The sequence below is a fragment of the Girardinichthys multiradiatus genome, chromosome 4 (genome assembly GCF_021462225.1).
Source record: "Girardinichthys multiradiatus isolate DD_20200921_A chromosome 4, DD_fGirMul_XY1, whole genome shotgun sequence".
Classification (NCBI taxonomy): domain Eukaryota; kingdom Metazoa; phylum Chordata; class Actinopteri; order Cyprinodontiformes; family Goodeidae; genus Girardinichthys; species Girardinichthys multiradiatus.
The window spans coordinates 3,117,684-3,130,373 of NC_061797.1; the positions used below are offsets into that span (position 1 = coordinate 3,117,684).

General features: G+C 39.8%; 1 protein-coding gene across 1 annotated transcript; it reads left to right on the forward strand.

Moving 5' to 3' along the window:
* Positions 1 to 659: 659 nt before the first annotated feature.
* Positions 660 to 12,469, forward strand: lto1 (LTO1 maturation factor of ABCE1). The gene is made up of 5 exons (XM_047362251.1): positions 660 to 809; positions 3,146 to 3,251; positions 4,583 to 4,653; positions 11,750 to 11,867; positions 12,247 to 12,469. Exons 1-5 carry the CDS (start codon positions 748 to 750, stop codon positions 12,316 to 12,318), a joined length of 429 nt encoding a protein of 142 aa, XP_047218207.1. The 5' UTR covers positions 660 to 747; the 3' UTR covers positions 12,319 to 12,469.
* Positions 12,470 to 12,690: the final 221 nt, after the last annotated feature.

The window sequence follows — 12,690 nt, forward strand, 5'->3', positions numbered from 1 at the left end:
TTTTAATAATTTAGAATTTAAAAATAATGAGCTTGTGTGATCCAGGTAGCCAACCTTATTGATAATTTTTATTGCTCTTTTTTGCAATTTAATTAATGGCTGTAATGTAATTGCACAATAGTTGCCCCATATCTCTGCAGAGTAAATGAGGTAGGGTAAAACTAGGGAACAGTAAAGAATCTGCAATGCTTTCTGAGTGACCGAATGCATGGCTTTATTTAATATAAAAATACTAGTATATACTTTATTCTGTATATATCGAATATGTGGTTTCCAGGTAATGTTGTTGTCAATAATAATTCCCAGAAATGTGTGTTCCTGAACCCTTTCAATGTTTACTCCATCTATCTGTATTTTTATTTCTGTACTTGTTTTGCAAGTTCCAAATAACAATATTTTAGGTTTAATCAAGTTTAACAACAGCTTATTACCATCAAACCACACCTTCAGTTTGTTAAATTTTTTTTTATTGTTTAGCATTTCCTCCATATCTTTTCCAACAAAAAATATATTTGTCATCCGCGAATCCATTTCTCATATTTTCACAAGCTTTACACCATTTTTGTACATAATCAAAAACTTAATCACCGTTTGATAGATGGCGGTAAATGCACCTTATGTTGGTTTACCAAACGCCAGATAAACTCCAAAGAAGAAGAAGAAGTTCTGAGCCACCAGAAGGTGGCGGTATGACACCTAAAAGCTGTTTTTGCCATTAAACAGAAGAAGAAGAAGAAGAAGTGGCACATGATGGCTGGGAGAAGGGGAGCACAAGATCTGTTCGACAGTATTCTTTTCGCGGATGAAAGGTGAGTTTGCTGGGTGAGAATTAGCTGCGAGATGTTTCAGGATTTCACGCGGTCTTCTGTTGAGAGTTCAGAGGAGTTCAAACATTCAGACGAAGGTGCTGCAATATCCGGCCAGCAACAGACAGAGAAATGCAAGATTTCGGTTGGACTTCGAAATATATTCAAGATCGAAATTTTTCTATACTATATTCTACATGATTTGCTAAAAGGTTACTGCTGATCCATATTTTTTGTGTAATAAAGCTATTGAGGGACTTTTAGGCGTCACAGAAGAGCCGCGTCACCGAGCCTTCATACCTCGAATGTGAAAGCTGACCTATACAATACAGGCTGAAAAAACGACTAAAATCAAGTCTTATAATTTGCAGAAATGTTCTTGTTTTGGCTTAATGTTGATCTACAATAGGTCATGTCAAGCCCAGCAGTCCATAGTGTCAAAACCGAGTCCAGGATACGTTATGTCACAGGGAGTGGAGGAGGCACGTGTGTGAGAGAGATGAAATATTGCAAATTACATCGTGATCACAGATAATGAATACCAAAACTAAAGTGTTATGCAGGGGTCCTCAAGGGCCGGTGACCTGCATGCCTTAGATATGTCTTGTCTCTGCTCCAAGACTCCGATTGAAATAAATGAAGGGGCTCTGAGAAACTTGATGGATTCTGTGGTTGATCTGATGAGCAAGAGCTGTTAGTTTTTACTCTGCACTTCATAGCACGTAGATGATCATTGAAAGAAGGGTGTTACTGTTCTGCCGGTGGCCATGTTACTAGTGTGCTGTTCAGGTATAGGTTTGATAACTAAACAGTATTTTGAAAGCAGAATGCAACTTATCAACATGTAGAAGACTGAAATTAAAACAATCATAATCTGTTATTCGCTACATTCATGGATCACATCTAATACTAAATACAAAACTGACAGATCCCTGATGATCGTCCCTATATTAATAAGTCTGTTGGTAATGAAAAGCCTATTTAGCCTACAGAGGCATTGAATTGGGCTGTATTAAATTGTAATTACTTTGCTGAACTGAATAAGCAAACTACATTTTGAATTTGGAGGACAGATTTCAGGAAGTTTAAATACCTAAAGGTTCTAGCTTCTGCCTGCAGCAGCTGCAGGTTGGTGATCACAACTCAAACAACAGTCCATAGCTTCAATGTCTTCATCTTGCAGGAACTGCTGACAAACTCCAGCCACATGAGGTCTAGCATTGTCCTACATTAGGAGGAACCCAGGGCCAACCGTACCAGCATATGGTCTCACAAGGGGTCTGAGGATCTCATATCGGTACCTAATGGCAGTCAGGCTACCTCTGGCGAGCAGATGGAGCGTCATGCGGCCCTCCAAAGAAATGCCACCCCACACCATTACTGACCCACTGCACAGGGCGCCAGTGGCGGGTTCTGTCTGGCAAATGCCAAGCGTCCTGCATGGTGTTGGGCTTTGAGCACAACCCTCATTTGTGGACGTCGGGTCCTCATACCGTCCTCATAGAGGCAGTTTCTAAACGTCTGTGCAGACACATGCACATTTGTGGCCTGCTGGAGGTCATTTTGCAGGGCTCTGGCAGTGCTCCTCCTGATCCTCCTTGAACAAAGGTGGAGGTAGCGGTCCTGCTGCTGGGTTGTTTCCCTCCTACAGCCTCCTCCACGTCTCCTGGTGTACTGGCCTGTCTCCTGGTTGCGCCTCCAGGCTCTGGACACTACGCTGACAGACACAGCAAACCTTCTTGCCACAGCTCACATTGATGTGCCATCCTGGATGAGCTGCACTACCTGAGCCACTTGTGTGGGTTGTAGAGTCCGTCTCATGCTACCATGAGTGTGAAAGCACCACCAACATTCAAAAGTGACCAAAACATCAGCCAGAAAGCATCGGTACTGAGAAGTGGTCTGTGGTCCCCACCTGCAGAACCACTCCTTTATTGAGTGTGTCTTGCTAATCGCCAAAGATTTCCCCCTGTTGTCTATTTTATTTGAACAACATCATGAGAAATTTATTGTCAATCAGTGTTTGATTTACTTGGAGTTATATTGTGTTGTTTAAGTGTTCCCTTTATGTTTTGGAGCAGTGTATGTATGAGTTTCACTTTCTGAAATGAATGACAAAAAGTTTATAGATGGCAACTATTTCTGATTTTAGGTGATCCTGTTCTCATTGAACAAACTGTAAACAATGTTTTGTACCCTCTGGCGGCCCAACTCTACCCAACTAGCAGAGGTGTCCGCAAACAGTCACAACCAGTGCATATAGGGACAGATTTCTGTGCAAACACTTTGGTTTTTCATTTTCTTTGGCTCATTAAAGAAAAGCTTATGCTCTTTTTCAGGTTCCGTGGTAAGGGTTATCAGGAGGGATTTAGAAAGGGGACTCACAGGGGTCTGCACAACGGCCGTAGAAACGGGGCATCCCAAGGAGCCAAGCTGTCATCTGAGGTGAGAAGGGTTAATGATAGGTCTATTTTTGTTACTTACCTGATGAGTTATCACAGATTCTACCTTGAACCTTCCTTGTCGGGGACAGAATTACAACTAAATTACTGTGAAGCCTCTAAATATGAACGCATCTGAATATGAATTTTTCAGAATACTAACGTTCCATGGCTGCCCCACATTGTCTTGGATGTTGTTAGCAAGCAGGTGATCCATACCGCAAGAAAATCCACTGAAAGAGCAGTGCTCAGTGCAATGTTTAAAACTGCACTGCTTTTGTGCACAGCATCACCCAAACAAAGCTGTCTCCAGCAGCACACCTCAATACTGTTCCTTTGTTACTAAAACTTTTCTAGCATTTTGAAGTTCAGGCACAAGAAGGTTTCAATGAACTCCTTTTTTTTAATTGTAAGCCTGGAAATAGTGACATGTTTTCTGGAAGGACTTGTTGGGTTTGGGGCAGAGTGCGAAAGGCTCAAGGACAGAACACACAGTGGTGTCTTTCCTTAGGTCATTATAGAAATGATTTGTCCTTCCAAAAAAATAAATAAAAAAGCACATCCTAATCATCTGTATCATGTCAAACTGAAGGGTCTCCAAGACGAGCTGTGTTCATTGTCCTTATTATGTATTGTTAGAGCTTTATTTCACCATTTAATGCTTCTAACAATGTTATGTGATGGGAATAATTACTCTTATGCTGAAAGTGGCTAAAATTTAAGTGCTGAGCATGTTTTGCCGGGGGTAAACATCTTTCCAAATCCACATGTTGGACCCACAAACTGCCTGTTGGGTTAAATTAAATTTGTATTGAGAAGTTCCACCGGACGTTTGCAGATGCTGAGAAGCTTTTTTCTACAACAGCTTCTTCCTACATCAGTACTGCTTTTAGAAAGCTTCACCGTTGCAGGTCGCATAGGGTGAAAGGAAGCAGGCTGAGCGCATGCGCTACAGCCAACATAAAAACCACACGAAAAGGAGGCCAGATGTCAGTCAGTGCTCATAAAAAACTAGCATAGCTGCCCAATTTCAGCGTTCACACTGGCGAGAACCCTGGTGAATGTTTCCGACGCCTGCTGAATCTTTGTCATGAAGAAATAAAGCTGGTTTGAAGGCAAAATGGGATCCAAGCTGGTACTAGCACCGTTGAGTTTACAAACCTGTGATCAGAACAGAGCAAGAAGTTGTAAGTGATGACATGTTCGGCTCTGGTCCCAAATCAGCAATAAAACCAGTTCTGTGTAAAATAATAATAAAAAACTGTTTTATTTAGCTGTGTTATTTCAGATCCACTGTTTTCTACATTACCCATTTTTGTCTTTTTTTTCTACCAGATCTCCTTTTATTATGGTTTTGCAATTACCTGGAAATGTCTCCTGGAATGTAATGCTGACAACAAATCAAGGTACTGTCATCTTAAAATAAGATAAAGGATCCACAAATTTTCACCACTGCATTCTATCTCCAGTTACAAGAAACATTTGTTGGCAGAAAAAAGACTGACTCTACACTGGATGCACATTATTAGGCAAGCTGGAATTTTGAGGATTAATGTTTTATTGAACCACTACAGGGCTCTCACCAAGTCAAAAATGTTTCTAAACCTAAGACCTGAATATCTAGGAAACTATATCTCTTAAAGTGGGAATAATGAACAGACAATTCAAAATGTACAAATAAACATTTCAGGCATTTAATAATAAATCACTTATAATACATACCCTTCCTTTTGAAAACAGTCACACTCATTCCATTCATGGAGTCTTGTCAATATCTTGATCTGTTGACATTAAAGTTTTCATGTTGCTGCAACAATCACACAGCCTTGGTTCCTGCTAGCTTTATGTTTGATTCTTCTCAAATCTTTGCATTTTAATTTGGGTCTTTACCTTTCAAAGTCATTTCTTGCGACCCTGTTGACTATTTACAACAGAACATTTGATGGTTCTGTAATCAGGCACCAGTATCTTGGCAATTTCAAGAGTGATGCATCCCTCTGAAAGACTTTTAATACGTTTTGACTTTTTGGAGTCAATTAAATCTTCATTTTGTTTTTGCCTGAGGAATAACACCTGCCCAATTGTTATGCACACCTTGTTGCAGTATGTTGATCTCCTTAATTCAATTCAATCCAGTTTTATTTATATAGCACCAATTAACAACACATGTTGTCTCCAGCCACTTTACAAAGTAAATTCAATCAAATAATACAGATTTCAAGTCAGGTACATACATTCCAAATAAATCCTAACTATCAAACAATGTAGTCAGATTCAGTTTATTTTTCAAATTGGATAAAAAGTTTTTCTATCTAAGGAAACCCAGCAGATTGCATCCAGTCAGTGACTTGTAGCATTCCCTCCTCCTGGATGAGCATGTAGAGACAGTGGACAGTCACTGGCGTTGACGTTGCAGCAATCCCTCATTCTGAGCATGCATGTAGTGACAGTGGAGAGGAAAAACTCCCTTTTAACAGGAAGAATTCTCATGCAGAACCAGGCCTTAGGCCACACTCTTCCTCATTACACAAATACACATATCTGATAGGCTTAAATCCAATAAGCCATCAAGTTCATACAGGTTGTGATTTGAAAATGTACGTAAAACTGACAGTACAGCCACAATACTTCCTTGCCTAATAATTTTGCACACAGTACAGACCTGATCTTCCCACCATATTTCTGTATTGATCAGTGATGATCTTAATGAGAGTAGAACATGGGTGCCCAGCTCCAGTCCAGTCCAGAAATCAGCAATTAATCACACCAGCAGTCCAGATTCAAACAGTGAAAAGGTTTCAACTGCATCTGCCACAGCTGGATGAAAATATTGAAAAAACAATTTTCCCCAGTTTTCCCCATCCTGTCAAATACATAGCCAAGCATATATATATTTGTCTTAATGCAAAACAACGTTGTCTTGACGGTAATTTCATGAAACAAAAGCAACTCACGCTAAACATGTCCTCAAACACAGCTTGATTTCCTCTGCAAGTTCACTCTGACGGACTTCAGTACATTATCTGAGACCTGGGATGAAACTGGAGCATATCCCATCATCAAATGTATAAATTTGTAATAAGATTAAAGATTAGTATTTAACCTCCGGTAATGGCGACCACGTGAGAAGACATGTTACCACCGCTCTGCTGCTCACGTCTGTGATTTCTTCTAAAAGCTCATCTTTCCACAACAAACTGAATTGCTACAATGTGAGGGTGGCCATAATAATACCTAAAGCAGCAAAAGCACCCTAAGAAGAGAGTGAAAAAGTAAAACAGATTACCATTTTCGAGGTGGAATTCAGAAAGCTAGCGCTAGCCTCTGCTCTGGACCCAGTGGCTGCTACGAGAGGAGCGAAGCAGAAATCCCAAAGCAGCAAGGTGGACGAAATATTGTCCATTCAAACAAATTTCTCCTCTAGATTTGACGACGTCATGGGGTCCATCGGCAGTTTGAGGAAAGAAATAAGGGATTGTATCCAGCGAGTAACAGAAACTGAAGCTCAAACTGCTGATGCAGAGAGTGAGATAGAAACACTCTGTGCTAAAGTGGATAGATTAGAGTCCAAGAAAAATGACTTGGAGGATAAAGTTGTGGATTTGGAGGCAAGGTCGAGACAAAACAACATGAGGCTGGTCAATCTACCTGAGGGAGCTGAAGGACAGAATCCGTGTGCATTCTTGGAGAAATGGCTACCGGAGACGCTGGGCGTCGGAGCGGTGATCGTGGAGAGAGCACACCGAATTGGTCCCCGGAAGTATAGTAACGCAGCCCCTCGTTCTTAAATAATGCAATTCCTCAGCTACAAGGAGAAACAGCTTGTTGTTGTAGCATCAAGGGCTAATACTGACATTCGATACCAGAACCAGCAAGTCCGACTCTATCCAGATACCGCTGCTGGTCTGCACCAACTTCGGAAGCAGTTCAACCCGATACGCATGGAGCTGCACAAACTTGTGGGGTGGCTCACCCAGCTCAGCTTCTGGTGACGCTCTGAGACCGAACTTATTCTTTCAAAACTGCAGCGGCGGCACCAGAGTTCATGAAGAAGATCCAGAGGGTTCACAATGAGATGGTTACAACGGGCTGAAATCAGAATTAGTTGCTAGAATGAGTCAAATGATTCTCAGGCAACTCTATACAACTTTGATGGCACCTTTTTTTTTTCTTGGATAGTACTGCTGATACTGAAACAATTTTATGGTGGACTATAAGAAACTCATTGCTGCTAACGCATGGCGGAGAGGATGCATTCAAAATCTGGTTTGATTTTACAGTTGTATAATAAGTTGAAAACCGTGTGGTAACAAGTAACGAGGATGTTTAAATTACTGTTACATATAGCGAGCAGCGGCAGTAGTATAAACCCGTGGTTAGATTTCTCCTCAGTGCATGTGGATTAGTCACATGCTATAACGGGATATTTACAGTTGTGGGAGGGAGACTCACTGGGAAGGGTGATAGGGGTAGTTCATGTTCTGGGGGTTTGTTTTATTCTATGAAAATCTCGTTCTCACTGGGTAAATGTTTCTTTTTCTTTTGCTTCCATCACTGTGGTTAGTCTTATATGTCGCAAGTTATAAGTCTTAAAATGGTTACATGGAACTGCATGGGTCTTCAACGCTTTAAGGTTAAACAGGTCATATTCTAAAATAGCATTTCTGCAGGAGACCCATCTTATGGAAGAGGACGAGAGGCGGGTCAGGAGCAGGTGGTGTTATCTCGGGCAAGGGGAGATGAATCAGTCCCATTTCATAATAATAATGTTACTAAAGATAAGATGGGTAGATATTTGATAGTTCAGGGCTCTTTATTATTAGAAAAAATAAATCTGGTTAATGTCTACAGTCCTAACACAAATGACTCAGAGTTCTTTCAGGATTTACTCCTCTCACTTTCAGCGCTGCGGGGGCGCTTTGTGATTGCTGGTGACTGTAACTGTACCCTTAATCCAGAAATGGATAGAGCCGCAGGATCAGATCTGACACATAATACCTGTAGAACAACTATACAGAGGTTTATGAAAGATCTGGTGGACATCTTTAGGGAACTCCATCAACAAACCAAGGCCTTCTCATGTTATTCAGCAACATTTTAGATGTATTCACTAATAAAGTATTGTTTTAATCTCATCAGAATTAATATCTAAAATTCAAAACTGCTTGTATGATAACATAGCAATCTTAGATCATGCGCCATTTTGTCGTATTTACAGTGATGAAAAACTGACCAGGGAACCCCCTAGATGGCGTTTTCAGCATAAATGGTTGCAAGACGAGGCTTTTGTCAAATATATTGGGTTACAGATTGATGAGTTCTTTCAGTTAAATACTAATCAATCATCAGCATGCATTAGATGGGATGCTTTTAAAGCATACCTTAGAGGACATATTATTAGCTACAAGAGCAACAAATCAAGAAGATTAATAGGCTACACCTGGAGAATAAAATAAAGTCAATTCAGGAGTGAGTTTTCCAAACAAACGATACAAAGTTGAAAAATAATTGGTATTCTTAAGAGCGGAATATGATAAACAGTCCAGTTTCAGAGCGGCATCCAGTCTTTTAAGACTAAAACAATCGTTTTTTGAACAGGGGGATAAAGCCACAAAACGTTTAGCTTGGCAGATTAAACAACTTGAAACAACAACATTGGTTACATCATTTGTAACACAGGATAGACCCCAGGGATATCAATAATGCTTTTAAATACTACTATCAGAAATTATATGACACAGAAATTTTGACCAAATAGAATAAGTTAAATATCCCAGTTATTCCAGATTTGGTGAGGCTGATTTTGAATATAGGAATAAATAAAGAGGGAATATCCTTTAATAGCACAGACTATTGATGGAACGGCCTCGGGTAAGCAAGCAGGTCCTGATGGGACAAATTGTTGACTCCCCTCCTAGAAATTTTATAGAGTCATTTCAAAAAGGCACCCAACCATCCTCCATGATTTAGCCATTGATTATTCTGGTGCCAAAACCGGGTAAACCCCCTAATAAGTGTGACAACCTGAGACCTATCAGTTTACTCAACTCTGATCTGATAATCATCTGTAAACTGTTGGCAAAATGTTGCAAAAAAAAAAAACAATACTGCCAGACATAATAAATAAGGATTAGAATGGGTTTATTGTTGGGAGACAAAGCCATAGCCATAATATTAGAAGGGTTTTGAATATTATTTGGTCTAAAATAAACGCTAATGACACAGCTCTTCTTTCCTTGGATGCAGAAAAGGTTTTCGATAGGGTCGAGTGGCACTATCTTTTTAGCATAATGCAAAGGATGGGTTGTGGAAGTAACTTTATTAATTGGGTCAGAATACTATATAATAATCCAACAGCAGAAATTTTATCAAACAAAGTACTTTCAAAGCCAATTAAAATCGAGAGGGGCTGTCGTCAAAGATGTCCACTTTCTCCCTTATTATTTACACTAGTAATCAAGCCGTTGGCAACAGCTATCCACCTGCACCCACTGAAAATGAGTTTACTGCCAATGTTATTTTACCTCTTTCAAGGTATCCCTCTACCACTTCCTCCTGACTTATTTATTTGGCTAAATAAAAACATCTTAGGCTTTTTGTGGAGCAGTGGAAGGCCTAGATTGCGCCTTTCCCTACTTTACCTACCATTTGATAGAAGGGGGTTAAAGTGCCCCAACTTTAAATTATACTAGTGGGCATCACATTTAAGGACTGTTATGTTTTATTTTGCAGACAAAGATAATCCACACTGGGTAGAAATGGAGTTTCAAGACTTAAAATTGGCTCTCCCTTTATTTGTATATTTATTTGTATACACAGTTAAACAATTACAGAAACAAACCACAAATCCTATCCTGAAAAACATGATGAAAGTCTGGTATGTTTTTAAAAAATACCTCAGGGACCCAAATAGTTTGTCACAGTTTAGTCCAATATGGGGCAAACAGCAGTTTACTCCAGGAAGGGCAGATGGAACTTTCAAGCTATGGGTGTTGCAAAGATCAAAAAGAATTGGTGATCTTTAACCATCAAATTCCAAAATATTTTTGTCTTTTGGTGAATTACAATCTAAATTTAGGCTTGATAAATGGCATTATTTTAAATTTCTCCAACTGCAAAGCCTTATCAAAGCATCTCACAGTAGTCTTAGCAAGCTTCCACTTACATCACCTGAAAAATGATTAGGAATAAATTAAGAAAGGGCACCATATCAGACCTTTTATAAAGAGTTGATCTCTAATTCACCAGAGAATTCAAGTAACAAGCTTTTGAATTGGAATAGGGATCTGTCATCAACTGTCAGAGAACAGGACTGGGAATGGGCCTGCACTAAAATTCACACAATGTCCATAAATAGTTGTCTTAGAATATTGCAATATAAATGGCTGATGTGAGTGTTTGTTACGCCTGTGCATTTAAACAAATACAATAATAATATCCCAGATCCTTGTATAAAGTGTAATTCTAAAGGGACTTTAATACACTACATGTGGGAATGCAGACAAATCAATAAATTTTGGAAAGAGGTGAGAGACATAATTGAAAAAATTCCAAGCCAATTCCATTTGATTCTAAATTATTTCTATAAGCTTTATACCCCAAGAAGCATAACTTTAGGAAGGCAGATTGTCCTTTTATAGATATATGTCTGCTATCTTCAAGAAAGTGCATAGCTTTGGCTTGGAAGAATGTCACTAGACCTGGAGCCACCCAGTGGATGAGGCAAATGTTGTCTAATTTGCCACTAGAAAGAATAATATACATTAGGAAGTCCAAACAATACCTTGTCAGAGGGCTTGTTGGACTCTTTATTTGCTGGAACCTGCAAGGCGACATGCTGGATAGACTTGTACAAAGCTATTCTATCAGTTTGACAATGCTCAATTACCCACGTTGTTCTTATAAGCTGTTTTTCTTTCTGTCTCTCTTTTTTTCACTTGTCTCTAAGGTTATTGTGCTCTATTCTACCTTTATTCTATCTTTTATGTTTCCAACTTGGACCCGTTGTAGTCCCATAGAGGGCTTATAGACTTATATTACTGTCATGTAATAATGGTAACAGACTAGTACATGATTGTGTTTTCAAATGAAAAAGTTCAATAAAAATACTTTGGTAAAAAAAACTAAATTACTATTCAACCTCTTGTTTTTTTTACCATACATGTCTGATACATATCACAAATGATCACAAATTTAATAAGTCAGTTTTATAAGGTTGATACTCCTACATGGGAAAGATTTGTCATTAAAATGTTGGGGGTTTAAGAATTTCCATGCATTTATGTCAGTGAGGTCATTGGGGGGTTGGTCTTTTTACACCAGCAGTCAACAGGCAGGGTATACACTGGACAGGTTGCCGGTCCATTTTAGGGTAACACTGGGACTCGCAGGGCAAACTAGTATACACACACTGAACCCTGAGGGCTGGTTTAGAGTGACCAGTCAGTTTTAGGAAGTTGTTACAGTTAAATTTGAATCTAATCTGTGTCGATTTGTCACCAGGAAATGCCTGAGGGCACTAGAAGCTCTGCTGAATTTGATCCAAAAATCTCCTCTGGATGATCCGCAGTCTATGACGCTTCAGGAAGACACAGAGAAGCTTCGAGCCAAGTTTAGACAGGTATGACCCCGTTTTTCAACAGGGCTCAGTCTGGCTGATAGATCTGTACTTGTTACACTAGATTCCTTACTTACATCTGTTGCAGTCACAGTAAATTGCTTTCATAAAGTCTCCAAAGTGTTGTCCTTCCCACTCCTCTGTGGGAAGCTATTAGCTAAGATAACTCGTGCCCCCGTCATGTATCAGTTTTATTCCTCTGGCAGCAGGTCCAGATTACACCAACACAGCTCAACACACAAAGGATTCTATGTAAAACTGATAATCATGTTCCTATGCAAATTAATTTATAACGTACAGCCTGTGCAATCAACAACTGAGGGTGGGACGTTGTTGGTCCATAATCTTATATTGAAGATGTCATGTATCTACTTTCTTTCAGGTCTGCTCGATGCTCGGTGTCCCCACTGACTTCAAAGATTACATCAAAACAGCTGAAGGGACTTCTTTCTGAAGTTGTAATGGTGCAGAAACAGCGGTTGTATCTCAAACAGAAGGAATGAAGCAAGGCTGAGCTGCTCTCAGCCTCATATGAAGTTCAGTTCTGTGAAGTAGTTGGACAAGGCCAGCTTGTACTGGTTCTATCCTGACTCTAACTGAACTCCCAAGAGCCTGAAAAAAGTGGGTTTGTGTGTAAGTTGTAAGGGTGGATTTGTGGCAGTGATACATGCTGTTTCTTACTCTGCCTGAGAACCTGCTACTTTTATAAAAGAGGGCCAGATCAGGCAGCTGATGTTGCATCTGTTAGTTAGATGATGATTGCAGAGCTGGTTTGTTGTCATCTCAATATGCAGAGGGCTGCAGCTAAGCAACGCAACTCTGATAT

Coding starts and splice junctions, on each gene's coding strand:
- lto1 (XM_047362251.1), top strand. CDS start 748: ATGATGGCTGGGAGAAGGGGAGCACAAGATCTGTTCGACAGTATTCTT. Junction 810..3,145: donor ATTCTTTTCGCGGATGAAAG/GTGAGTTTGCTG, acceptor GCTCTTTTTCAG/GTTCCGTGGTAAGGGTTATC. Junction 4,654..11,749: donor AATGCTGACAACAAATCAAG/GTACTGTCATCT, acceptor ATTTGTCACCAG/GAAATGCCTGAGGGCACTAG.